Source organism: Ascaphus truei, chromosome 12 (genome assembly GCF_040206685.1).
Source record: "Ascaphus truei isolate aAscTru1 chromosome 12, aAscTru1.hap1, whole genome shotgun sequence".
NCBI classification, from domain to species: Eukaryota; Metazoa; Chordata; class Amphibia; order Anura; family Ascaphidae; genus Ascaphus; species Ascaphus truei.
In genome coordinates this window covers 4,264,134-4,288,564 of record NC_134494.1, presented here as the reverse complement: position 1 = coordinate 4,288,564, position 24,431 = coordinate 4,264,134, and the positions used below count along the sequence as shown (strand labels likewise).

At 45.5% G+C, this 24,431-nt stretch overlaps 1 protein-coding gene across 5 annotated transcripts in view; it reads right to left on the bottom strand.

The window, feature by feature from the left end:
* The window catches only part of LOC142464331 (uncharacterized), a 40,490-nt gene that overhangs the window by 6,629 nt on the left and 9,430 nt on the right, over window positions 1-24,431 (bottom strand). For 3 of the 5 annotated variants that reach the window (XM_075567833.1, XM_075567834.1, XM_075567835.1), the window contains one exon: window positions 436-2,738. In XM_075567833.1, coding sequence (XP_075423948.1) covers window positions 1,656-2,492 — 837 coding nt within the window. In that variant the 5' untranslated portion in view covers window positions 2,493-2,738 and the 3' untranslated portion in view covers window positions 436-1,655. Of the gene's footprint in view, window positions 1-435; window positions 2,739-24,431 lie in introns of those variants that run through there. The other 2 variants (XR_012787650.1, XR_012787651.1) reach the window with 1 other exon arrangement.

Here is a 24,431-nt window from a genome sequence, read left to right as displayed (position 1 = left end):
AGAAGAGATGTCCAAAAGGTTCCTTGCTAGGGGCTATTCTGCCAAAGATATATCAGCAGCCTTTGATAAGGCAAACGTTATGGACAGAAAATCTCTTATATGTAAACGAAAAAGATCACTGCCCAACAGGGGGAAGGCCAATGTTTGGAATTCTGATGAAGGAAAAAGTCCTTATTTTATTACAACATATAGTCAACAATCGCAACAGATTTGCAATATCATTCACAAGCATTGGCATACCCTTCTGCTGGACAGTGACATTCGCCCAATTGTTAAAGGTGGACCAAGATTCACCTACCGTAAGGCCAAAACACTGGCCTTTCATCTGTCACCAAGTATGTATGATAGTAGGTCCAGTTTCCCAAATGTCAGCGGCATTCCAAAAGGATTTTTCAAATGTGGCAACTGCACAATGTGCCAATATGCGTCTCCGACCAAATGCATAATGTTTAATAATAATTCAAGGAAATATAATATCAAGACCTTTCTAAACTGCAATATTAGTCATGTCATATATGTACTCCATTGCAAATGTGGATTAAGATATGTGGGTCGCACTACAAGACCTCTCAAGGTCAGAATAGCAGAACATGTACGCCTCATTAAGAAAGGTGATTTGCTTCATCCGGTAGCAAGACACTTTACACGATGCCTTAAGGGAGGCATTGCAAATTTCACCTTCTCTGCTATTGAACACATTCATTGTCACCCTAGGGGGGTCAATAGAGAGAACACACTTAACAAACAAGAGATGTATTGGATATACACTCTCAATATTCTCCACCCATACGGAATGAACACCGATTGGGAGTTAAAACACTTCCTTTGAAGCGGTGGTTGGAAGAGTAGGGAGAGTGTATGCCAATACATTATTTATCCCGCATATCAATATTCCTTTTTCTATTATATATGCCCCACATATATTATATATGCCTCACGTATATTGTATTAACCCCTTCCATGATCTGTATAGGTGTTGTCTCTAGATAGTATATACATTTTCATTCACTAATGGCATTTATTTATTATACATTATCTATTATAAGTTTCAATTATTATTATAGAACTATTTGTTTGTTTATTAACTTTATTATTTTTTTATGGGTTATATTATATATACTTTCCTCTATTCTAGTTCCATATGTGTTTACTTCTAAATATCTTATTTTTGATCATGCTTTATATCACATTGTTCTTCTTGTTTTTAATTATGTTTGTGTTACATGTGTTTTTATTATCACTTGTGTTTTATACTATTTGTTTCACGCAGACTCACTGAATGGGTTTCACTCAAAGACTGTCAGTTCATTAGTCTGATTGTGTTCTACAGGTCTCTGATTAAGAATATCCAATTACATTGAGTTTCCTCCTATTTAAGGAGTCTGTGTGATAAGGGTCCTTTACTCTTTGATAAAGTCCCGGACAGGGACGAAACGCGTCAGAGTTCCCCTTCTGTGATGTCCAGCATGTATTATTAAAGCTGATTTTATCCTTATTCATCTTTTGGCTGGACTCCAATTGCTGTGACCGCCTCCGCCCTATTTTTTATTTCCTCCCAACAATCTGCCTACCCGATCCACAATGTGCCGAACCTGAGCACCCGGGAGGGTGATGTGTAGGAAAAGTTCTCTTCTGCATGTGCTGCCCTAAAATATTTAATTTCTATTTATTTTCTGTTTTTTAGTGTGAATTTTCTTGTGTTTGGAAAGATATGATTTCTTACTGAAGCTTTTCTCACATTCAGAGCAGTTATAGGGCTTCACCCCTGTGTGGATAGTTTTGTGTGTAACAAGATTAAATTTCCGAGTGAAGCTTTTACCACATTCAGAGCAGTTATAGAGTCTCAGCCCAGTGTGGATTCTTTGGTGTGTAACAAGATCTGATATCTCACTGAAGCTTTTCCCACATTCAGAGCAGCTATAGGGTCTCAGCCTTGTGTGAATTCTTTGGTGTGTAACAAGATTTGATTTCTTACTGAAGCTTTTCCCACATTCAGAGCAATTATAGAGTCTCAGCCCTGTGTGGATTATATGGTGTGTAACAAGATTCGATTTTGTACTGAAGCTTTTCCCACATTCAGAGCAATTATAGGGTCTCGCCCCTGTGTGGATTCTTTGGTGTGTAATAAGACTTGCATTTTGACTGTAGCTTTTCTCACATTCAGAGCAGTTATAAGGCTTCACCATTGTGTGGATTCTTTGGTGTGTAACAAGATGTGATTTCTGACCGAAGCTTTTTCCACATTCAGAGCAGTTATACGGCGTCTCCCCTGTGTGCATTCTGTGGTGTGCAAGTAGACGTGATTTATAAATGAAGCTTTTCTCACATTCAGAGCAGTTATAAGGTCTCACCCCTGTGTGGATTCTTTCATGTCTAACAAGACTTGCTTTCCGACTGTAGCTTTTCCCACAGTCCGAGCAGTTATAGGGTGTCACCCCTGTATAAATTATTTGCTGTATAACATTACCATGTTTCCCACTGTACGCTTCCATGTCTCTGCTCTTAAAACCTTCTCCTTGTCTTGTCTGGAATTGTGTTTGTAAATTTAGTAAAATGCTGTTGATGTATAGGAATGCGCTGCCGAGATTCTTGCAATCTTCTTCCAATTCTCATACAGACTTGTGCAATGTTGAAGTCCTTAGAACATATTTCCATTAACACCTCATGTAATTTATGATATTTGGGGCATTTCTTAAATCGCTTCTTGTTCACAGATCAGTCATGTGCTGAAAATACATCTATGGTGAGAAAATATATTAATGTAACATTGCAATGCAACAAAGAACATTTCGATGAGAGACACAGGTTAATAGAGTCCAACCTTTATACAATTCTACTTGTGCAAGATACTGAACATAATCAAAGTTACATTGCAATATTTACATTCACCCAGAGAAAGGCAAATAAACACCTCAATTAATCATTTTACAATTATGTTTCACTAACTGAGAGCCCCGGCGTTGCCCGGGATGTTTGTGGTGTGGGGGTGGCATTTGGGTGGTTGGGTGGGGAGTGGTCCACGAGGCCCACAGCGGTGTGCGGTGGTACTGCTGTTGTGGCTGTACTGATGGTGATTGTATCGGGGTGCTGATTTGAGAGGGTTTGGTGTTGATGTGGGTGTGGCGATGGGGAAGGTGCTGATGTGTGTGTGTGTGTCTGTGTGATATATATATATATAACGTGTGTGCGTGTGTATACATGTGCGTGTATACATGTGTGTGTGCGCACACGTGTGTGTGTACACGTGTGTGTGTGTACACGTGTGTGTGTACACGTGTGTGTGTGTACGTACGTACGTGTGTGTACGTACGTGTGTGTACGTACGTGTGTCTACGTGTGTGTGTACGTGTGTGTGTACGTGTGTGTGTGTGTGTGTGTACGTGTACGTGTGTGTATACGTGTGTGTGTGTGTATATGTGTGTGTGTGTATACGTGTGTGTGTGTATACGTGTGTGTGTATACGTGTGTGTATACGTGTGTGTGTGTGTGTGTGTATACGTGTGTGTGTATATACGTGTGTGTGTATACGTGTGTGTGTGTGTATACGTGTGTGTGTGTGTGTGTATACGTGTGCGTGTGCATACGTGTGTGTGTGTGTGTGTGTGTGTGTGTGTGTGTGTGTGCATACGTGTGTGTGTGTGCATACGTGTGTTTGTGTGCATACGTGTGTGTGTGTGCATAAGTGTGTGTGTATACGTGTGTGTGTGTGTGTATACGTGTGTGTGTATACGTGTGTGTGTATACGTGTGTGTGTGTGTGTGTGTGTGTGTGTGCATACGTGTGTGTGTGTGCATACGTGTGTGTGTGTGTGCATACGTGTGTCTGTGTCTACGTGTGTGTGTGTGTTTATACGTGTGTGTGTGTATACGTGTCTACATGTGTGTGTACATGTGTGTATACATGTGTGTGTGTGTTTGTGTGTGTGTGTGTATATATGTAGAGGGAGAGGGGGTTGGCCCGGTATTAAAGGGGTTGCACCCCATATGGCCACCCCCTGACCTCACCAGGGAGGCAAGGGGTTAACTGGACTGCGGTCCAGGAATGTGGCTTACACCTTGTCATGTCAGGAAAATGTATGTTCCCCTGTTCCCATGTTTCCATGTTTCATTAAAATCCTGTATTTTAATGTTTTAAAGTCAATTTCTGTATCTCCAGTTCTGGAGGTTGCAGAGAGTTGATATTTGGCCAATGTGTGGAGTCACTGTAGGCATTAAGAACTGGCAAATTTCGACCCAGTGAGCCAACCAGAATGGAACCTATTAATATGTGTAGATATTAAAGTGTATATGTATGGTATTTTGGATCTGCCCTGAAAATGCAGACTCCATCTGCTATGCTAATAGGTCATGAAGGGCAGCCGGTTGATTGAGCCTAAGCACTGTGATCAAAAGTTAACTGCCTGATTGTTTACACTAAGTACTAATCAACAGACCAAGTACTAATCAACAGACTGCCACTCTAATTGTTACCTGAGGGTGGAGAATCAAACTGGAGTGGTTTGTAAGTGTTATGTCTACACCTACAAACAATGCAGATACTTCATTTGGTTGACTGGTCGTTGCCCCTGATTTAATTATGGTGCTACCCATAGAGTCCCAGTACACATGGGCTAATTAGCTGGGGGGCATGGGTTAATCTGTGTCTCCACGTTAGGGATTGGATAGGGATAGGGATTGGATACAGATAATTGTTCACCAATAGTCTGTATTCAATGTTAAGAATAGGGTTACACAGGTATATAATCTGAGTCCACCTTACAGTTTTTAGTTGTTCTTCTGATTCCACCTCGAATGTCACCGGATTGCTGGAGAATTGCTAGCTGATACTTCTCCATCCCCCAACCCTAAGTAAGTGTTGTGTCTACGTGTGCGCGTGGTGTGTCTACGTGTGCGCGTGGTGTGTCTACGTGTGCGTGTGGTGTGTCTACGTGTGCGTGTGTCTACGTGTGCGTGTGTCTACGTGTGCGTGTGTCTACGTGTGTGTGTGTGTCTACGTGTGTGTGTGTGTCTACGAGTGTGTGTGTGTCTACGAGTGTGTGTCTGTGTCTACGTGTGTGTGTCTGTGTCTACGTATGTGTGTCTGTGTCTACGTGTGTGTGTCTGTGTCTACGTGTGTGTGTGTGTTTACGTGTGTGTGTGTCTACGTGTGTGTGTGCGTGTGTCTCTACGTGTGTGTGTGTGTGTCTACGTGTGTGTGTGTATATACATGTGTGTGTACGTGTGTGTGTGTGTGTGTGTGTATGTACATGTGTGTGTGTGTACATGTGTGTGTGTGTGTGTGTACGTGTGTGTGTCTACATGTGTGTGTATCTACATATGTGTGTGTGTCTACATATGTGTGTGTGTACATGTGTGTGTGTGTCTACATGTGTGTGTGTCTACATGTGTGTGTGTGTGTATGTGTGTGTCTACATATGTGTGTGTATATGTGTGTGTCTACGTGTATATGTGTGTGTCTACGTGTGTATGTGTGTGTCTACGTGTGTATGTGTGTCTCTACGTGTGTATGTGTGTGTCTACGTGTGTGTGTCTACGTGTGTGTGTGTGTGTCTACGTGTGTGTGTGTGTGTCTACGTGTGTGTGTGTGTGTGTGTGTCTACGTGTGTGTACGTGTGTGTGTGTGTGTGTGTGTGTGTACGTGTGTGTGTCTACATGTGTGTGTAACTACATATGTGTGTGTGTCTACATATGTGTGTGTGTGTACATGTGTGTGTGTGTGTCTACATATGTGTGTGTGTGTGTCTACATGTGTGTGTGTGTATGTGTGTGTCTACATATGTGTGTGTATATGTGTGTATGTGTGTGTCTACGTGTGTATGTGTGTGTCTACGTGTGTATGTGTGTCTCTACGTGTGTATGTGTGTGTTTACGTGTGTGTGTGTCTACGTGTGTGTGTCTACGTGTGTGTGTGTGTGTGTGTCTACGTGTGTGTGTGTGTCTACGTGTGTGTGTGTCTACGTGTGTGTGTGTGTCTACGTGTGTGTGTGTGTCTACGTGTGTGTGTGTGTCTACGTGTGTGTGTGTGTGTCTACGTGTGTGTGTGTGTGTGTGTGTGTGTGTACATATGTGTGTGTGTGTGTGTGTGTGTGTGTGTGTGTATATGTGTGTTGGAGGAGGGACAGAGGGATGAGGACGGAGAGGAAGGAATGTGTGGGGGGGGAGCTGCTTACCTTAGAGCATATAGCCGGCAGCAGCTTCCTCCTGCAGCCCGGGGGAGTCGCACCCCAGCTCAAGTCATCTGCTAGGCAGTGGCGGGGATCGGACGGGAGCCGGACGGGAGAGGGCATGTGGAGGGAGAGAGGGTGGGGAGGGAGAGGGGGTCGGGGGGGAGCTGCACGGAGAGCACAGAGGGCATGTGGAGGGAGAGAGGGGGGGGGAACTGCATGGAGAGCACAGAGGGCATGTGGAGGGAGAGAGGGGGGGAGCTGCACGGAGAGCTGAGCCCGGAGAGCTGCAGAAGGCATGTGGGAGCAATTTGATTGGCCGGAGGCTGAGTGACAGACCGACGGACCAATCAGATCGCCCCTAGAGACGGACATACAATGGTTTCAAAAATATAGATATAGATAAGTGGAAATAAATATTTCCTCCTCACACCAGTAATGGAAATCACATTACTCCCTGTATCAATGTTCTTCATATATTGTTCTGTTCTGTAGGTATGACTTATTACAAAGTGAGCACATACAATAGAAGATAAGACATTTTTCTCATCAAATAAGTCTTGTTGTGTTTTGTGATATATTATCCCTTTAATGGCTAAAGGGGTCAGCTATCCATTGGCATTCCAGGACTATCTGACCACTAACGTCTACAAAGGGGTAAATATACAACTTACACTAGACTGACTAACATGGCTGATTGAAATAGGAACAGACGTTCCTGCCGTAATGTCACATCATTTCCCCTCATTTGTGCTACACTGCAATTACAACTGTTTAACAAAACGTGCCCTAAATAACGGTGCAAAAGATATTCAAAAGAAAATGTAAGAAAAAAAAGGTGCGAATGTCGAGCACGGAAATTGTATTCGAATTTGTATGATTTTGAATGAAAGACTTGAGTATATATATATATATATATATAGAAGGTTATGGTGGGTAAAAAAAGTGACAAAAACCCTCCACAGTAAAGCATAAAGCAACTGTAAATATTACTGTATATTCATTTGCATGTCTTAGACAGGTCTGCAACCCTGTCTTTCACCATTATCGCCCAGCACACAGCACTTCCACTGCAGCAAGGGATTCTGGGATTCCCTTGCTGCAGTGGAAGTGCTGTGTGCTGGGCGATAATGGTGAAAGACAGGGTTGCAGACCTGTCTAAGACATGCAAATGAATATACAGTAATATTTACAGTTGATATATATATATATATATATATATGTATATAATTTCCAATGTATCTAAATGCAGTTACTCTCAAAAGTCTTTCATTCAATTAAAATCATAAAAATAAAAATACAATTGCAGTGATAATGCACAAGGAACTTTGAGTTAGAACACGGCACACACAGCCTCTTTTTTTTTTTAATAATCATTACAGTTACTATATTATAATAACCTATTATAGAATCCATGTGTTATATGTTTACATACCTTGCATCTTTTCTACTTCAAAAGACAAAGTGCTAGGATAGCGCTCTCCAACAAACAGTGACAAGTGTTATTTTTAGTGAATAAAATCTAAATTCAAGTATACAGTACAGTAGAGCAAATCTCAATGAGATAAAACACTGAAATGGACGCCTCCACACAACAAAAATATATATATATATAAAATATAATATATATATATATGTATGAAATTTAGAAAAAACACCAATAGGGTAGTATGCAAATAAAAGTGTGGTTCACTTATCTCTAGCTAGATAAAGTAGTGTGAATTTGGTGTTGACAATTTCCTTCACCAATAAGAGTCTGGATGAAAATATTCAACTGCATCATCACTCCCCATCCTCCTTCTGTACGGCAGCGAGGTGTGGGGTGATGTGACATAGCCAGACGCCACAAAATGGGATACCAGCCCCTTGTGTAAAGACTGCACACTTAGTAAGACCCCAAACTGTACCATAGCATGGGGGATATACGTGTCAATTGCAGCAGCTTCCAAAGTCACTCACCACAAAACTCTGTATCCACAGTAGCAAGGCAGGCTAGCAGAGGGGGCAGCACTGCAATTTTATTTATTTACAAATGTTTTACCACGAAGTAACACATTGAGAGTTACCTCTCGTTTTCTTAGGAAAATTTTAGTTTCTGTGCTCGCCGGAGCGCAGGGCAGGTCACGTAAGCGGTGAACCAGCTCCATGATGTCACAGCCCCCCCCCTACACGCCCCCGGACGGCGTGCGGTCTAAAGCCAGGGAAAGCACTTGCTTTCCCTCAGCCTCTGCACGCCTCCGCACGGGCTGAGTCACCATGGACTCAGCCTTACTGAAAGTAGCTCTGGAAGACGGTGTAGGATATCGAGTATACCACGTATGACACCGGGACCGGAGCGGAACAGGACTGCAATATTGAGCGGGGCCATAGAGGTCATTTACTATTTTTCCTCTATTTGGTGATCCCTCCGTCTTCTCATTGTGAAGGTCCACATCTCCCATTGTAGAGCACCAGCTGTTCCACTAACAATGACACATTATGCACTTGTGCATTCTAACGCTGCAGGTAACACGCTATCTATTTGTTACTATATACTGCTGAACGAACCTTTTTTAGTTTCAATGTAACCAGCTGCCTTTATGAGCTTTGAGTGGTTAATTTGTTGCTATTACTCGAGTGATGACCAATCTAGTGACTTGTGCATTTCGCAGTGATGTGAGTTGTAGTTGCATTGGAGAACAAAACGGCCTATTGAATTGTAGAGGGTGTCAAGTTTGCTAAGGTGGGTTTGGGGTACTGAGTCGTATACTATGTCCCCATAGTCGATAATTGGCATTAGCATCTGCTGTGCGATAAGCTTTCTGACCAGTGGGCTTAGGGAGAATTTGTATGTATGTAAAGTACACCTAGTTTGGCATAGGTTTTGGATGTCAGGGTATAAATGTGCATCCTGAATGTTAAATGGGAGTCAATCCATATGCCCAAGTATTTAAAACTAGTAATAGGAGTTAGGGTGGTGTTAGCCTTGGTCCAAAATACTATTGTTACTGTCTTGTTAGTATTTAAAAACAGTTTGTTCTGGAAAATCCAATTTTCTAGTCTCAAAAAGTCAGATTGAAGTATGTGTTCAAGGTCGGAGAGGCTATGGCTGTGTGCATATAAGATTGTGTCATCTGCATACATGTGTACTGAAGCTCCCTTACAAGCTGTAAGAAGATCATAAATGAACACAAAGAGTAGGGGCCTGTAGACGGACATTCACAGAGGTACACAATTAGGAGGCTTTATAATGTGAAATTATAATAGGCTTTATTGTGCCTTTTCCTTTTCATCAGGAAATTATCCAAACACAGGGGGGGGGAACAAAGTTTCCATTCACTTGGGAGTATTTCTAGTGAAATCCCATGCAATTCACAACTCCTAGTTAAGCAGGTCTCCCAGCCCCCAAACACAAAGCATGACATAAGCAGATATAAGAAGTCTCTTTAGAATGAAAGTCTTATCTGTTAGCTGCTGTAGAGTAAGCTTCTCTGCTCTCCTGGAACCGCACCCGTGCGTGCACAGAAAATCAGCATCCAGGTTTAGAAGTCTTATTTGGTGTCTTGCAATCAGCTCTGCTGTTTCTTCTTGACAGAGCTCAAGACAGGTCAGCTCCAGAGATCTGTGTTCTCCAAAGTTCAGCCCACAAGTGAGCTAAGGAGTCACTTCCTGTCTCAAAGGCAGGCTTTTGTAAGCAATCTAATCAGGCAGGTGGTGTTTAGTAATTAACTACCACACTGCTAGATTAAAGGCACATTACTGAACAGGGATAAGTCCCGTTACAGGGCCCCAGAAAAGAGCCTTGTGGGACACCACAGCTGATACCCAGGGGGTTGGAGTTAGAGCCTGAGATGGACATATGTTGGGATCTACCTGATTGGCAGGAATGAAACCAGTTTAACGCATACTGCCCTATTCCAGAGCACTGGAGTTTGTTAAGCAAGATAACATGATCAACAGTATCAAAAGCCTTTGCAAAATCTAGTAATATTGCACCAGTGAGTTGTCCCCGTTCCATTCCACACTGGATTTCATTGCAAACTTTTAGCAGGGTAGTTACAGTGGAGTGTTTGGGGCGAAAGCCAGATTGGAATTGGCTAGGGAAATTTGTCTTGGTATAGTAATGGGAATGCTCCAGCAAAAAGATAGGAGACCGAGGGCTATGTAAGGAGCCCAGCCGATCAGAGTACCAGATGAGTTTGAATTTATCCGGGAGCGGAGACTGTGACGTTACGGCTGGCGGGATGTTTGAAAGTGCTCCGTGTTGAATAGCACTGAGAGGACGGAAGAGAAGCTGTTCAGGGCAAGCCTACTGAAGCAGGCCACAGCAATTAGGTAAGGCTATATTCTCCCCCTCAGGGCCCCAGTTCACGAGTGTTACATTGTGATCATGTTATTTGTCTGGCCTGCCAGAATAAACTTTCGTTTATTCAACTACTGTGTCCTGTCTGGTGATAGTGATCCCGGTGGAAGAGTGTTCAAAGTTCTGGTCTCCCGTGACACCCACACATTGCAATAGTCTATTTCTAGCCAATAGACTTCACCCCCAACACTTGAAATAGGTGGAGTTCAACAGGAGTGAAACAAGTGGACATCAGAACACCTACTGGTCCTAGATGCTGAATTTGAACTACGCTGGAAAGGAGAACATTTTCTATCCAAGACCGCACATCTCAACACACAGCTATTACTGCCATGCCGCCTCTACTATTTATATTTGCGATCACTGCACTTCTTTTCAAAATACGCATTTCTTTCTACCAGCCTCATTATGTCTCTAACTCTATTCATATATCTCCATCTCTCCTTCCTTCCCTACTTCTCAGTTCACATGAACTCCTTTCCTACCTGCGCCCTCTGACACTACACAGCTATACCCCCCCCCCTGCACTAAAACACACCCATACAAATCAACCTCACACATTCTCTTTCTATCCATACTTCTCCTTGCTTCTGGGACCTCTCTCCTAATTCTGGTCCCTGCCTTATTCCTACATGCTCTCGTCCTCGCCTCCCACATGCAACTTCTACTCCTTCTGTTGTCAACCACTAACCTCATACCTATCCCCTGCCACCCTCCCTCCTCTCTCCCATTCTCCTGTGCCCTTTGGAATGCTCGCTCCCTTTCTAACACAAGTTTCTCTCTGTGCATGACTTCTTTCTCTCTCACTCTGTGCTTCTCTTTGCTATAACTGAGACCTGGCACACTCAGTCTGACTCTGCTCTGGAAGCTGCCCTCTCTTATGGGGACCTTTCTTTCTCCCGCACCCTGATGGCAGGGGTGGACGTGTAGGGCTCCTCCTCTCCATGCCGTTACTGAACCCTTCCTATTCCTCCCTCTCTTTCTTGTCCCTCCTTTCAGGCTCACACTGTCCAGCTTTTCTCTCCACTCCCTACCCACGTGCCAGTAATCTATTGCCCATCTACCTCTAATCACCCGCTTCTCTCGCTCTTTAAATCCTGACTCTCCTTTCTCTCCTTTGACTCCCCTGTTCTTCTCCATATTGATGACCCCTCTCTCCCTTGGTGTTCCCGCTTTCTCTCTCTAACCTCTTATTTTGGCCTTCAACAGGAGACTGCAGCCAGCACCCACAATGATGGCCACTACCTAGACCTGTTTTTCCCCCAACATCTTTTCACTCTCTGATACAGTATCTCCATTTCCCCCTTTCCTCTCTTTGACCGTCATCTCATCTTCTCTCTCTCACTTCTCCCCTTCTCCACCTAATTCCTGCGCTCTATTAACCTATAGCTTTTGCGCTCCTCCCTACCCTCTCTCAGCTCTGCTACAGACAATGACAACCTGGTCAGGAACTACAACTTTGCCCTATCATCTCTTGATCTACATGCCCCGCTTTCTCTCTGCCATTCTCGCCATTCTAACCCCAGACCCTGGCTAAATGCCACACACGCATGCTGCATTCCTGCACTCTTTCCTCTTAACGCCTCTGGAGGAAATTGCATTGTATGTCTTTATTTGTATAGCACCATTAATGTACATAGCGCTTCACAGTAGTAATACACATGGTAATCATATAAATAACAAATAATATAATATAAATAACAGGTCATGGGAATAAGTGCTTCAGACAAACGTAACATTTAGGAAGAGGAGTCCCTGCTCTGAGGAGCTTACAATCTAATTGGTATGTAGGAGGTATGTACAGAAACAGTAGGAGGGCATTTTGGTAAGTGCTTCTGCAGGGGGCCAAGTTCTCGTTTTTTGGAACGTAGCAGTCGCAGCTAGGATCTCAAGCCGAAAGAGGACCAGGAAGCCTGGGTGTATATCCCGGTCAGGTAAGCCTACCAAAGCAGGCGCTCTGCACCTATTTCAGTCTAGATTTCATCCCCAGACAGTGTGATTTTGTCTGTATTTTGTGTATTCATTGTTTGCATGCGGGTTTACCCGAATAAATTGCATTTTGTTCTACTACCACGTTTTGCCTAGTGAATGATCCCGGTACAAATATAAATAGTGTTAAAAGTCCTGTGACAATATCCGCATGTTCTTTTAATATGTTTACCATTGGTACTGTTTTGCATCATGTTTTTTTATAGAATTCATTTAAACGCTTCTCTCTGATCTATGCGTTTGCTGAATGTTGTATCCCAGTGTCCTTGTATGCCATGTTTTACAAGCAACTGTAAGTTTAGATCGCTAACTTATTAGGGGTTAATACTTGATCACTGATCCTGGACTATAAAAGGGCTTTTGGGGCTTTACATACTTCCCCCCGTGATGAAGCCTCACTATGTTTATGTGACGAAACGCGTAGGGTGTCTATCCGCTTGAGGTCTGTTTGCAAGGAAGCTGGTATCACTTTGAGCCAAGACTGGTGGAACTGTGGAGTCCGCAGCACTAATCCCTGGGGGAATCTTGGCGCGACACTTGTCGACGCGTATCCGGAAGCGGAACTACGTCATCGTCAGGTCCGTGGATCTAGTTCCAGCTCACAAGCGTGGCTTCAACATCTACCTACGGCCCTGGCTACAGTTCTCTCATGTGCAAGTCCTAGCGAACCTTGTGAGTTGCATTTTATATTCTGGTCACCAATAAACCTATTTGTACAGATTTACGCTATGGAGCCTGTGTAGAGGGAGAAAGGGGGTGGCCCGGTATTAAAGGGGTTGCACCCCATATGCCCATCCCCTGACCTCACCAGAGAGACAAGGGGTTAACTGGACTGCGGTCGAGGGATAATGTTTGCACCTTGTTGTACCTTGAAAATGTATGTTCCCCTGTTCCCATGTTTCATTATAAGCATGTATTTTAATGTTTTAAAGTGCATTTCTGTATCTCCAGTTCTGGAGGTCGCAGAGAGTTCATATTTGGCCAATATGTGGAGTCACTGTAGGCATTAAAAACTGCCAAAGGTCGACCCACTGAGCCCACCAGAATGGAACTTATTAATATGTGTAGATATTAAAGTGTATATGTATTTTATTTTGGATCTGTTCTGAAAATGCAGACGCCATTTGCTAGGCTAATAAATCATGAAGGGCAGACGGCTGAGTAGCTTCAGCACGGTGATCAAAAAGTAACTGCCTTGATTGTTACCCAATGTCTAGGGATTAAGTATTAGTCAATCAACAAACTCTGCCAGTCTAATTGTTACCTGAGGGCATGGGTTAGTCTGTTAGTCTGTGTCTCCAATTAGAGAGTGGATACAGATAATTGTTCACCAATAGGCTGTGTTCAATATTAAGAATAGGGTTGCACAGGTATATAAACTGTGTCAACCCTACAGTTTTTAGTTGTGCTGGAGTTGTGCTTCTGATACCATCTTGAATGTCACTGGACTGCTGGAGAATTGCTAGCGGATACTTCTCCATCCCCCAACCCTAAGTAAGTGTTATCTTCTTGTCTGTTAATTGTACTATATTGCTGTGTTCACATTATTTAAGGAATAAATTATATTTTATTATATCTAAGCCTCGTTCAGTTCAACCCAGATATTTGGTGTTCATTATATCTTGTCATAAACTACCGTGACAAGCTCTATAATTAACTGGTGGCAGCGGCGGGATTGAACTGGACCTGTGTTACAGTATACTGCGGGATACTGTAACATAGTAGGAACTTGATGGTAATTGCAAGTTCCTGGGACTAAAGATATTGAACACACAGTAGTGCAACAGTTAACACAAGTTGTAACACCACCTCACTGCTGCGACTGAACCATGAGCGAGGCTGAAGGCTCATCCAACATGAGGACCCGAGCTCAGCTGAAGGACAAGTGCCGTGAATATGGACTGCCCTATGAGAACCAGGAAGTCGCAGACATGGTTGACGCAATCGGTGACTATGAAGCCCGGCTTCCAGAGCCTCAGGATACGGCTCAGCTTGCCCTTTTACAGCCACCCGGAGATCAGGGAAGGAACCCAGTGCCGGGGCGGCGGAATCTCTGGGAGGGAACGAGTGCACTTCCCGGGAGCAGTGCAACAGGTGGGGTACTGGTTGCTGCGGCTACCAGTCCGTTCACCCCTGAAATGTTGGCACTGATTACTGCGTGGGGAGACAGAGGGACACCGGAGGAGCGGCTGCAGTTTATCCCTATGGCAGTGAACAGACCCGCTTAGTGCCCCCCTGTCCAACCCAACACAGATGGGCCAGCACAGTCTCACCAAGTTTGTGGAAGGCACTGACCAGATTGACAGTTTCTTAAAGAACTTTGAAACGCAGTGCCGGCGGTACAAAGTGCTTCCCCAGCATAGGGTTGCACGTTTGGACCCCTTACTGTCCGGCTTGGCTAAGCAGACAATGATGGCGCTTCCAGATGAGTATGCTGATGACTACGAACACCTGAAAGAACTGTTATTGTTTCAGTACGGTTTTACCCCTGAAGCTTACCGGGGTAAATTCCGGCAGGAGGAGAAGCAGCCACAGGAGTCCTATGTTACCTACATGACCCGCATGACTTTGTACGGGATATGCTGGGTGGAGGGCTATGAGGCACGGACTTACCAACGCCTGCTGGACCTCATCTTCCAGGAGCAGCTCATGGAGCAGTGCCCGCCGGCGGTGAGAGCTTGGGTGTACGACAAGAAGCCCAAGACTTACCAGGAGGCGGCGAGGCTTGCAGATGATTATGTGGCCAGCCGAGCCCTGATGACCGCCAAAACAGTAGCCAAGGCGGCGGTGGCGGCGGCACCGGCCAAAAGGTCTGCCAATACCCCCCAATGGACTCAGAGGCAGCCTGCGGGCAGCAGTCCACCGAAGGCGGGGGAACTCCGGCACGAGCGCCGGTGCTACAACTGCAACCGCCCTGGTCACATCCGACCAGATTGCCCGGAACCCCTGCGTTCCGGCGGACCCCATCAGGGGCAACGCACCCCAGCTGCGAAGCCGGTAGCCCGCGTGCGGGTGGCTTCCACCACAGACTCCGGACCGGTCATGGAACCAACGCCCAGCGAGACGTCCCATGCAGCACCTGTCCCGGTTCATCGGTGCCTACAGCCAGGAGCGGAGGACATCTCAGCGCGGACCTGCAGCAGACGGACGGCCGGAGCAGACATCTCACCCCGGTCACAGTCGGTGACCGGCAAGCAGTCGGCTTGCTGGATTCAGGAGCTGCAGTGACCCTGGTCCGACCTGATATGGTCCGGCCAGAGGAATTGATCCCAGGCCCTGGGATACAGATCACTGTGGCCGACGGAGAGACACGTTTCCTGCAAGTGGCCAGAATCTTTTTGGATTGGGGGGAGGGCCAGGGTGTGCGGGAGGTGGGGGTTTTACCCGGTTTGGATGCCGATGTTCTTCTTGGCAACGATCTGGGACCGATGACCTGCACCTATGACCGAGTGCCCAAGCCCGCTGCAGTGGCGGTGGTTACCCGGAGCCAGACAGCGGCAATGGCGGCGGCGCCAGTCCCCCAGCCTTTGGGACCATTGTTAGCGGAGGGCGCAGAGGAGCCCGGGGAGGTAAGCCAGGATCAGTTGCAACCACAGACTGACTTACTGTTCCCACTCACCCTTCCCCATTCTCCAGACAATGACATGACTGGGGGGTGGCCAGAATTAGGAGCCCAGTTTAGGGAGGCAGTGAAGACAGACCCTACCCTGGCCGGCGTGAGACTTCGGGCGTCCGAATCTCAGGCAAGGGAGGGCACTGAGCACTGCCTATGGTATAAGGGACTCCTGTATAGAGAAGAAGGGAACCCAAGGATAGAGGAGGGATTGACCAGTAAGCGACAGCTAGTAGTGCCCCAGGGGTACCGACAGCAACTGTTACGGGTAGCTCATTCTATTCCGTTAGCGGGACATCAGGGGGTCAACAGAACGCGAGCCCGGTTATTACAGCGTTACTACTGGCCGGGGGCATCTCGAGATGTGGGCACTTTCTGCCGCTCTATTGATGCCTGCCAGTGAGTGGGTAAGGCGGGCGACCGTGTGAAGGCACCCCTGAAACCCCTACCGATAATAGGGGAACCCTTCCAGAAAGTAGCGATGGATCTTGTAGGACCCCTTGTGATTTCTATCAGGCAGGGAAACACTGTGGAGCAGGTGGAGATAGGGGCACAGTTGAGTGCTAGGCAGAAGGGAGAAGCCAGGGACATGCTAGCTAAGTATGGGGCCCTCTTCACTGACATGCCAGGGACCACACATCTCACAAAACACCCAGTGCTCACAGGGGACCTGCGGCCTCTGCATAAGCACGCTTATAGAGTGTCAGCAGAGGTCAAGACCAGTATGGAGAGGGAGATAGAGGAGATGCTGACCCTAGGGGTTATTACTCCGTCCCAGAGTCCTTGGGCAAGTCCGGTAGTCCTAGTTCCTAAGAAGGACAAGACCACCCGGTTTTGTGTGAACTACTGCTTGCTCAATGCTGGGACGGTGTCAGATGCCTATCCCATGCCCAGCATGGATGAGTTACTAGATGAACTCGCGGGGGCAAAGTATCTGACCACTATGGATTTGAGCAAAGGCTATTGGCAAATCCCCCTGACCCTGGAGGCTAGGGAGAAGTCAGCATTCATCCCTCCAAGTGGCCTCTATGAGTTTTTAGTGATGCCATTTGGGATGAAGAATGCCCCTGCTACCTTCCAACGCCTGGTCAATAGGTTACTGGAAGGGATGCAGAGCTATGCCAGGGCTTACTTAGATGACATTGCTGTCTTTAGTAATTCCTGGGACTCCCATTTAGGACATGTAGCTGCGGTGCTAGATAGGATCAGGGAGGCTGGGCTTACCTTGAAACCCACTAAGTGTATGGTATTGATGGCAGAGGTCCTGTACTTAGGGCACAGGGTGGGTGGAGGGCACCTCAAACCAGAGCCAGCCAAGGTAGAAGCCATAGTTCAGTGGCCTGTTCCAAAGACCAAGTAAGAGGTCATTGCATTTTTGGGCACCGCAGGGTACTATAGGAAGTTTATCCCACAGTACAGCGCCGTGGCCAAACCCCTGACTGATTTGACTAAGAAGCAACTGCCTGTGCTTATCACCTGGACTCCTGCCTGTGAAACTGCTTTCCAGGCACTGAAAACTGCGCTTGCTGGGGCCCCCATACTGGCTGCCCCAGACTATACCAAACATTTCCTCATACAGACTGATGCCTCGGACTATGGCATTGGGGCTGTGTTGAGCCAAGTGGGGGACGACTGTAGAGAGCACCCTGTGGTGTACCTCAGCCGAAAACTACTTCCCAGAGTGGTGGCCTATGCCACCATTGAGAAAGAGTGCTTGGCCATTGTGTGGGCACTCAAAAAACTCCAGCCCTATGTGTATGGACGGGCTTTCACGGTCCTCACAGACCACAACCCCCTGAGTTGGCTGCAGAGGGCATCAGGGGAGAATGCCAAGTTGCTAAAGTGGAGCTTGGCCTTGCAAGAGTTTGAGTTTACTATTCAGCACAAAAAGGGTAGTGAAAACAGCAATGCTGATGGACTTTCACGTCAGGACTATCCCTCTGAGACTGAGTTCGTTAAGGGTGCCAGCAGTGCCCCACTCCCCGTTAGGGCCAGTGGGCCACAGGTCACCCATTAAGAAGGGGAGGTGTAGAGGGAGAAAGGGGGTGGCCCGGTATTAAAGGGGTTGCACCCCATATGGCCATCCCCTGACCTCACCAGAGAGACAAGGGGTTAACTGGACTGCGGTCGAGGGATAATGTTTGCACCTTGTTGTACCTTGAAAATGTATGTTCCCCTGTTCCCATGTTTCATTATAAGCATGTATTTTAATGTTTTAAAGTGCATTTCTGTATCTCCAGTTCTGGAGGTCGCAGAGTGTTCATATTTGGCCAATATGTGGAGTCACTGTAGGCATTAAAAACTGCCAAAGGTCGACCCACTGAGCCCACCAGAATGGAACTTATTAATATGTGTAGATATTAAAGTGTATATGTATTTTATTTTGGATCTGTTCTGAAAATGCAGACGCCATTTGCTAGGCTAATAAGTCATGAAGGGCAGACGGCTGAGTAGCCTAAGCACGGTGATCAAAAAGTAACTGCCTTGATTGTTACCCAATGTTTAGGGATTAAGTATTAGTTGTGACGGGAGCTTTGTGACAGGCTATTAATAATACACCAAAATATATATAACTGGGTTGAACTGGTACGAGACTTAGATATGATAAAATATAATTTATTCCTTGATAAAAGTGAACTCACAAGATATACAAATACAGGCAAAATATAGACACTTACTTAAAGATTATGACAAGAAGGCCATCAGGATAAGGGACGGCCATTTCTTCCATAATTCAGTTGACATCACAGCAAGACAGGCAGGTCATGAAGACACATGAAGGACATTTGAGTAAGGGGCGACTCTGACTTAAATACCATGTCAAACTCATCTCTTAACTCTAGATGCCGAAAAGGCTAGAAAAAGTCTTTGAAGCAGATTTTGGGCTTCCATTGTTTAGTGTGAAGTATCACACTTAAACTAGTCAGTTCCTGGGCCCAGCATAAACAATTAGGCAATTTAGCCTTTGATCGCCAGGCTATGTAAATACTTTGCAGGATGTTCTGCTTGCCTATTACCATAACAGAGGGAGTTTGCAGTTTTCAGAACAGATTCAAAATCCCATATACACTGTAAATAACTTCATAACTTCAGTAATACTTACTGGCACGCGAGACATATTAATACATTCCGGCCCGCGTACTATGTAGTACTAAAATTAAGAGAAATATTAATATCTGGCTCTTAGTATATGTTAGATATCAAGTGTTTAGAATCATTATTTGTGGCTCGGCCCCACGAATACACATATGTAATTTTTAGCATGTTCAGCCGAGGACATCTCATAATATTCTTATATTTAATAAGGTCACCCATTCTGATTTCTCCTTGGGTAACCGCACCCCTGGCCCTCATCAATGAATCCTTTGAAGCAGGGAGCCCTGGGTAGGGGGCATTTGTCACCTGGTTTTAGATTTCACACCCAATGCCCCAGACTGGGTCTAGCTGTCTCTAGCAATATTCCCTTGGCCTGCAAATTAGGTATTAACATACTGTGCACCAAACCCCCTTCTGCTTTTCACACCCAACTTCAATCAAGCCTTTTGAAGTCCAGATTTTCTGAAAAGACACACCACAGTTGTATTTTCTTAAACTGTAGCTTATTAACCCCTTAAGCCCCAGTGTGTGTGGTGCAGACACTGGCCCAGAAACAATACATTTTTTTACAGGGGAATAAGCATTTGGATATTGAAGCGAGGTAAAAACACATTACTGGACCGCAGTCCAGTTAACCCCTTGATTCCCAGGTGAGGGTAGAGGGTGGCCAATTAGGGTGTAACCCCTTTAATCCCGGGCCAAATCCTCCTCATCGTCACATTAGTCAATCAACAAACTCTGCCAGTCTAATTGTTACCTGAGGGCATGGGTTAGTCTGATAGTCTGTGTCTCCACATTAGAGAGTGGATACAGATAATTGTTCACCAATATGCTGTGTTCAATATTAAGAATAGGGTTGCACAGGTATATAAACTGTGTCAACCCTACAGTTTTTAGTTGTGCTGGAGTTGTGCTTCTGATACAATCTTGAATGTCACTGGACTGCTGGAGAATTGCTAGCGGATACTTCTCCATCCCCCAACCCTAAGTAAGTGTTATCTTCTTGTCTGTTAATTGTACTATATTGCTGTGTTCACCTTATTTAAGGAATAAATTATATTTTATTATATCTAAGCCTCGTTCAGTTCAACCCAGATATTTGGTGTTCATTATATCTTGTCATAAGCTACCGTGACAGCCCGCGCTTACTATTTTTGTTTTATAGATGGTTGAAAGTGTTGTTTCTCTTGAGAAGAGCTTTTTGGCGTCTCCGGCATCATAATCAATTTATTTGGTTTATTATATATTTTTGGCATACAATTTACTTTTTGTTCCTTCCCATTTCCCTCTTGCTTCCTATTCCCACCCCATTTTCCTATTATTTGTTGTTTTGCGTGTCTTTGTGTGTTTGTATTTCCATGTTGTTTGTTTTAGTTATTTACACTACAACCATTTTAATTGTTTATTTCTGTTTGCCTTGTCCTTTTCACAATACCAGTTGTTAGAGAATTTACATCCATTATCTTCCTAGCCTTATATCATTTTTGTATGCACATGGTTGCAATTCTCACAAGTACATCCCTCAATTGTTGTAGTCTTTTATAGACAGAGAGGTTGTCCTTGAAAAGGGAACCTACCACGGAATGTTCTTGTAGCATTTTCCTTTAACAACTTACGGATAACCCGTCGGTGCCAATAGCACCAATTTGTGAGTGCGTATTTTTTATCACTACCAGTCCAATAAATTGACTGTACATATTTCACTATCGGAGGTCGCTCTGTTTGCGCTCTTATTGGTAGGTCTTATCTTCACAACCCTTATAGAGCTGCACAGAGCACCTCATTACCTCCAGAGCCTCACAACTCAACGGGAGATTTCTACTGCCACACTCTGTCCTTTTATCCATTTGTCTTATTCAATTTGTGCATTAGTCATAGGAGTTATTTTTGGATATATTGTTCCATGCATTTTGTGCACATTACCCTGCCTGTCACTGTAAATACCTATGTATTGTGGTTGCAATTACTATTGAAGCAACTGTATGCTAGTGGTATAACCCGTTTGTACTACCTCTATTAAAACACTTTGTAGAAGCCAGTCCGGCTGATGTGAGCGCACAGGGGCCAAAATTTGCATACTTGGTCAATAAATAATAATAATAGCATGTTCTTGTATAGCGCTGCTAGTTTTTTACGTGGCGCTTTACAGAGACATTTTGCAGGTCCCTGCCCCGTGGAGCTTACAATCCATGTTTTTGGTGCCTGGGGCACAGGGAGATAAAGTGACTTGCCCAAGGTCACAAGGAGCCGACACCGGGAATTGTGCCAGTCAGTGTCTTTACTCACTGAGCTGCTCCTGACATGATATTGTAATTGTGCCACCATGTGGCCATATCGGTGGAAGTGTCTGGCCAGCAGGGTATCGGAATTAGCTGAATGTTGGTTTTGTGTTGCCCGGTCAATTCGTTAAGGGAGTGTTTTGTTTTCCCAACATAGCACAAGCCACAGAGACGTTTAAGCATAAATATATCATAGATGTGCTTAAACATGTGAATAAGTGTTTGATCTTACACTGTTTATCTGTACGTATATCTTAATTTATATAGTGCCATTAATGTACATAGTGCTTCACAGCAGTAATACACGTGACAATCATATAAATAACACAAAATACAAATAACACAATGGGAAGAAGTGCTTCAGGTGTAAAAGTAACATTTAGGAAAAGGAGTCCCTACCCGAAGAGCTTACAATCGAATTGGTAAGTAGGAACATACAGAGACAGTAGGAGGGTGTTCTGGTAAGTGTGTCTGCAGGGGGCCAAGGTCGATGTATGAGGTGTATAGTATAAGCCACAGAGCTAATCATATGCTTCGTTAAGGAGGTGTGTTTTAAGATGGGTCTTAAAAGGTGGATAGAGAGGGTGCTAGTTGGATATTGAGGGGAAGGGCCTTCCAGAGGTTTGGGTCAGGCAGTGAGAGAGGAATATGGCGGGAGAGGGCTTTAGATACAAAAAGGGGTAGAGAGAAGGCATCCTTGAGTAGAACACAAAAGTCGGGATGGTGTATAGCAAGAAATTAGGGCTGAGATGTAAGGAGGGGCAGAAGAGAGTAAAGCTTTAAAACTGAGGAGAAGAATTGAGTGTGCGATACGGGATTTGATAGGAAGCCAGGAGAGTGATTTCAGTAGGGGAGACGCTGAGACAGATTTAGGAAAGAGTAGAGTGATTCTGGTAGCAGCATTTAGGATAGATTGTAGGGGAGACAGGTGAGAGGCAGGAAGGCCGGACAGCAGGAGGTTACAGTAATCAAGACGGGAGAGAATGAGGGCCTGAGTCAGTTTTAGCAGTAGAGCAACAGAGGAAAGGGCGAATCTTTGTAATATTGCAGAGGAAAAAACGACAGATTGAAGCTACCTTTTGAATGAGAGAGGAGAATGTGAGAGAGAAGTTGAGTGTGACCCCTAGGAAGCGTGCTTGTAATACTGGGTGTTTGATAGTGCTTCCAACAGTAATGTAGTAGGGCCAGGTTTGGGAAGAGCTCTGTTTTGGTATGTTAAGTATGAGTCGGTGGAGGGCCATACAGGATTATATAGCGCAGAGACATTCAAAAACTTTGGTCTGTACAGCGGGTGTTAGGTCAGTGTGTACATTTGTGCATAGTGGGGATATCTGAACCCAAGAGATGTGATAAGGTCACCTAGAGCAGCGGTGCACAGTCTTTCCATCGTGTGCCCCCCTTCCTGCTTCCCTCCCGGCTAATGTGTCCCCCCCCCCTCCCTTACCTTTTCTCCGGCGTCAAAGGACGCCACGGGGTCACGTGACGTCATGTTGCCATGCCAACGTGACATTGAATGACGCGGCGTCATTTGCCACCACGTTGCCATGGCGAAAAGTTCTGTGTGTTTGCAGCTCCTGTCGTCTTTGCAGTTACGCTTTATCCTCTTGCTTGTTTTGAATTCCTGTTGCTGACCCCGGACCGTGACCCCGACCTCGCTGCCTTCCGCCTGCCCTGACCTCCGCTTCCCTCCTGGACTTTGCACCTCTGCCTGTCCCCTGGACTTTGCAACTCTCCCGCCAGCCCTGACCCCTGCTTCCATACTGACTACGGATACTCATTCAGGACTCTGTCCCTGGGTTGTGGTCGGTTTGTTTGCAACCCTACCTCAGCCTGCGGGTCCGTCTCCCCATGTGAGACAAGATCCGTCACAAAGAGAAGGTAAGTGAAGTTGCAGACGCCTCACGCGATCTCCCGGCATTCATTTGAATGCCTTGGGGGAAGAGCGCGGGGCCTCTGCAACCCGCCACGCCACCCCTGAACAATCTTGCACCTCCCAGTTTGCGCACCGCTGACCTAGAGAGTGTGTAAAGAGAAAAGAGAAGGAGGCCCCAAGACAGAGCCCTAGGGTACCCCCACTGAGAGATCGATAGAGGAGGAGGTGTACCCTGTGGTACCCTGTCTCTATCAAGGCAGAGACCAACTCACTAAATAGGAAGTTGCAGTACATTAAACAGCTCCAACAGGCACCACCCCTGTGTCTCTAATTGGACACAGAGCCTGATGACACTGCCTTCACTGACTCACTGCACTGTATGAAGTGAGGAAACCCATGATGACTCCTGGCAAACCTGCCCTTACATGTATTACTGCCAGGAGGAGGGCAGAACTATAGCCCCAAACTACCCAGTGGTACACATACACACACACACACACACACACACACACACACACGCCACTGTGCAGATTACTTTGTTTATTCAGTCCTTCCCTTAACCAGCTTTTTCACTAGTAATATGGTTCCAGTTCTTATGTTTCTCATTATGTGCATTTAAATTTCTGTTACATTGTATATATAAATGTGCGCTATCGTCCGTGGTTGCCGTGGTTCCCCGCATGATGTATCTGTAGTCCCGTGGCAACGACGCTCGTTGTGAGGGGCGGACCTTGCCGTGACGCGTGATGTCACAACCCGGAAGCACCGGGAATCAATCACACACGCGGGGACCTCCCGAGTATTTTGAGTCCTGCACACACCTGGGGCGGGGTCGGCTTAATGGGGTTTAGTGGGTGGGAGCGAATGTCATTGTTATATAAATGTCTATTCTCCTTGTGCACACTGAGGGGGATCTGAGGAAAGGGGCTGCTGCCCTGAAACGTTATCTGTTCCTTTTTGCCTGTAAATATACACTAAGTGATGAGTAAAATACCTTTCCAGCAGTACCTGCGCTGCCTCTCGTGTGCTGCATACAATTGCTTGCTGGATAGCTCAGTTGTGGTGATCATAATGCC